Source organism: Nanorana parkeri, unplaced genomic scaffold, assembly GCF_000935625.1.
Source record: "Nanorana parkeri isolate BGI_ZX_2015 unplaced genomic scaffold, ASM93562v1 scaffold87, whole genome shotgun sequence".
Lineage (NCBI taxonomy): Eukaryota > Metazoa > Chordata > Amphibia > Anura > Dicroglossidae > Nanorana > Nanorana parkeri.
The window spans coordinates 463,715-467,070 of record NW_017306355.1 but is presented as its reverse complement, the minus strand read 5'-3'; the positions used below and the strand labels follow the sequence as shown (position 1 = coordinate 467,070).

The 3,356-nt window shown below is 45.1% G+C and overlaps 1 protein-coding gene across 1 annotated transcript in view; it reads left to right on the top strand.

Annotated features, from left to right (window-relative positions):
- The window catches only part of HK3 (hexokinase 3), an 86,575-nt gene that overhangs the window by 65,878 nt on the left and 17,341 nt on the right, over positions 1-3,356 (top strand). Inside the window, exon 10 of the mRNA XM_018552405.1 lies at positions 1,681-1,914. Within this exon, the coding sequence (XP_018407907.1) occupies positions 1,681-1,914 (234 nt within the window). The remainder of the gene's footprint in view (positions 1-1,680; positions 1,915-3,356) is intronic.

Sequence of the window (3,356 nt, the reverse complement as noted above, 5' to 3'; positions counted from 1 at the left end):
TTTTGGGTTTATAAAGATAAGGTTTTTTTTTTTTTTTTTTTTTTTTTTTTTTTTTTTTGTGCCACCAATAAAGCACATGTTTACTGCTCCTAACTGTAAGGGCTGGTTCACAAGAGCTCTGGTGCCTTCCAGCATGATTCACTGGTGGAGCTCATCCCGGCCAGGTGCGGGAGGTGAAGTGGGGGTGCTATTCATGTCAATGGCACCACAGGCACGCCCCCGCCCGCTGTGCGATTACCCGCATTGGAATGTGAGGTACTTGAATGCCCAATGTTCCAGTCCAGTGCAATCTAAAGAAAGTGCTTGCGGGCTCGTTTCCACCAGCCTGTGCGCTCATCGTACTGTCCCGTGCCCAGAATGCAAGGGATTGCATACAGTCTCCTGGTGTTCCGAGGTGGGAGGGGACATGGCAGTGCCATTCATGTCAATGGCACTGCACATAAGCGGCCGCACAGGACCACATGGTAATGCCCTGTGTTCCAGTGCTGTCAATCGCAAAAATAGTGCTTGAATTTTTTTGGGTGATCGTACTGCACTGAAACGCAGGGCGTTGTATTACCACATGGTCTGCGGTCCCATTTAAATGAATGGCACTGCCATGCCCCCACCTCAGGATGCAAGGAGACTTTGTGTATGTGATCTCTTGCGTTCTGGGCATGGGACAGTGCGATGAGCGCACTGGCTGGTGGAAACGATCCCTGCATCCTTAGTGGGTTTGGCGGTGCTGCAAGCACAGGGAACCAACGATCCACAAGTTGATTAGCATTGAAGTGTCTGTCTAGTCGTCAATGTATTTTTCTTTGCTTTTTTCATTATTGTATTGATTGCTGTTATGCTGTGTTGGAATGTCGATATTTCATTTTCACTGTATTATATGTAGTTAGTTTTTATGTATGAAAACCAATAAAAACTTTACCTGTTAAAAAAAAAAAGATCCCTGCAGCATTTTTCAGGCTGCGCGGCAATCGTGCACGCTCAGGAGTCGCCAAGGTGTGAACCGATCGCGCTGTGGGTGCCATTATTTTGTAATGGCGCGCCGGGCGGATCACGCGGTTTCCCGCCGTGCTTCCGAATATGATCGCGGCTAAAGCAGCTGTGCGTCGTGTATCACAAAAAGGTACTTTTACCTTTTTTTTCTGTGATTGACGCGCGGATGTCACCCCATTGAAATCAATGGGGCCACGCGGCAATTGCTGCCTGCATTGTGCAGGACCGCAAGACACCCGGGACATGCGTCTCAGGTGTAGTGCAGGTGTGAACCTAGCCTAAGCATTATTGGTGACTATTGGCTACATATTGCCTTTTTTTTTTTTTCTTCAAAGGTTTAGAACTCTTGTGCTCTTTTAATCCATTATTCTATTTATTTCTGTGTTTTCTGTACCTATCCTATAAAGAACACTGATCTAAATTCCCGTGTTTCATATCTAGGGCCATAAACCACCAGCCACATGGCAAGCCTAGATTTTAAAGCCAAAGTAAAATTATTCAGACCTGTGTGTAAAATCTGGTATGCTCTGTTTTTTTTAAGCAGTTTATCATTGCCAAAGTAGTGCTCCTACATTGGGAGGTTGGGAAAATATGCCCGGTTAGTAGTTACTTTAGATCTATTATTCCTGAAGTTGATAAGCTATGTATAGCTCAACCCAACTAGCAACACCTTTTTTTTTTTCTCCCTTGCAGTGACAATTTTCCTTTTGAGAAAACTAAAAACGTTTTGACTGCCTTGGGTCTAAAGCCGAGTGAAAAGGACTGTGTCCAGGTCAATTGTGTGTGCAGTGCCGTGTCTATGAGGTCTGCCAGGTTGTGTGCTGCTGGACTTGCTGCAGTCGCTAACCGCATAAAGAATAATCGGCGGCATCAATTGGGTAGCATCACAGTGGGCGTCGATGGATCTGTATACAAAACAAACCCCAGGTAAGATGGCTTTAACTTTTACTTCCCTTGCATCTCCACCATAAAAATTACAGTGCAGTATACATGTAAGTGTTCTCAGTTCTGGGTGAGGTCTGTGGATTTGTGTAAGCCCGTACTTTTTAGATCACGTACCACCTTCATGATAAATATCTTGGCTTTATGGCTGAAAACTGCACAGGTTTGTGGCCGCATTGCTCAGCATAAATTGAGACTGATGTTATGGTGAGGAAACCGAACTGTGCTTTCCCATTTCTAGAAGCAGAAACACATTTGATCCTTATGGCAGTTTTGGTTAGTTTCTTGCAGTGATGGAGTTTTGCTGTTATGCCGACACTAAGGAGTACATTTTATAAACAATTTGCAGAACCATTTTTGGTATACTACCTTTTGCATGTCGAATTTACGGTTCTGTGGGATAAAAACGACATTCTTAATATCTTTTCAGGTTGACTGCATTGTAACAACACATTTAGGGCCACTAGATGGAGCTAAGGAAATGTTTAATATTCTCAGGTCCGTCTAGTGGCCATACTGTGGTATTACATTCAACTTAAAAAGATAATATACTAAAAACATTTAGTTTTTTAGGCTTCACACACGAATCGGCCTGCACGTACAGCTCCGTGCTGCGTGCGGGGCCGTACCAAGTAGCTGCCGGGAAGGACAGGTGCTGCGTGTGATTAGAATGCAGCCCCCGTTCTTCTCTATGGGGCTACGTTTTCTGGCCGGGACGCATACATGTTCCATTCCGGCGGCGTATGAATACGATCACCCGCACCCCTACGGACCTGCAAATGAGGTAAGCGTAGGGGGGCGTACGGCCGCGTAGCCCCATAAAGGACGGGGGCTGCGTTCTAATCACACGCAGCACCTGTCCTTCCCAGCATCTACTTGGTACGGCCCCGCACGGAGCTGTACGTGCAGGCCGATTCGTGTGTGAATGAGGCCTTATTCGCACAGAACAAATATTCAGAGATTCACAGGGTAAATGGCTCTGCAAATTGTTTATAAATAGATGGCTAAAATTTTTTTGGTACAAAGCATTGAAAAGTAATACTACAAATAAAATTAGTGCAAAATTAAAGTCTTAAAAAAAAAAGAAATCCTAAAAAAAAATGAAATAGCTGAGGGGAAAATGAATCAATTAGGGCTAATTGAAGTTAACTGAAGGTTAAATTCATCATATGCAGGTCATCTTACATCTGTGGTTGAGTGAAAGAGAGTAAATGCAAAGTAACAGTAATGTTACTTTCTATCAAAGTAGTATTAAGGTCTTGGCGTTTTTTTCCTTTTTAATGCATTATCTGCATTAGGGTAAAGACGGCCCAAGACCTTTTGTCTCCCCCACACTTGTCTGCTACGCTCGTCCACGCCGCCAGTCCCGAAGCGATCCTCCGTTCCCCGGGTTGGGGGGGGGGGGGGGGTGGGGGGGCGGGGGGGCC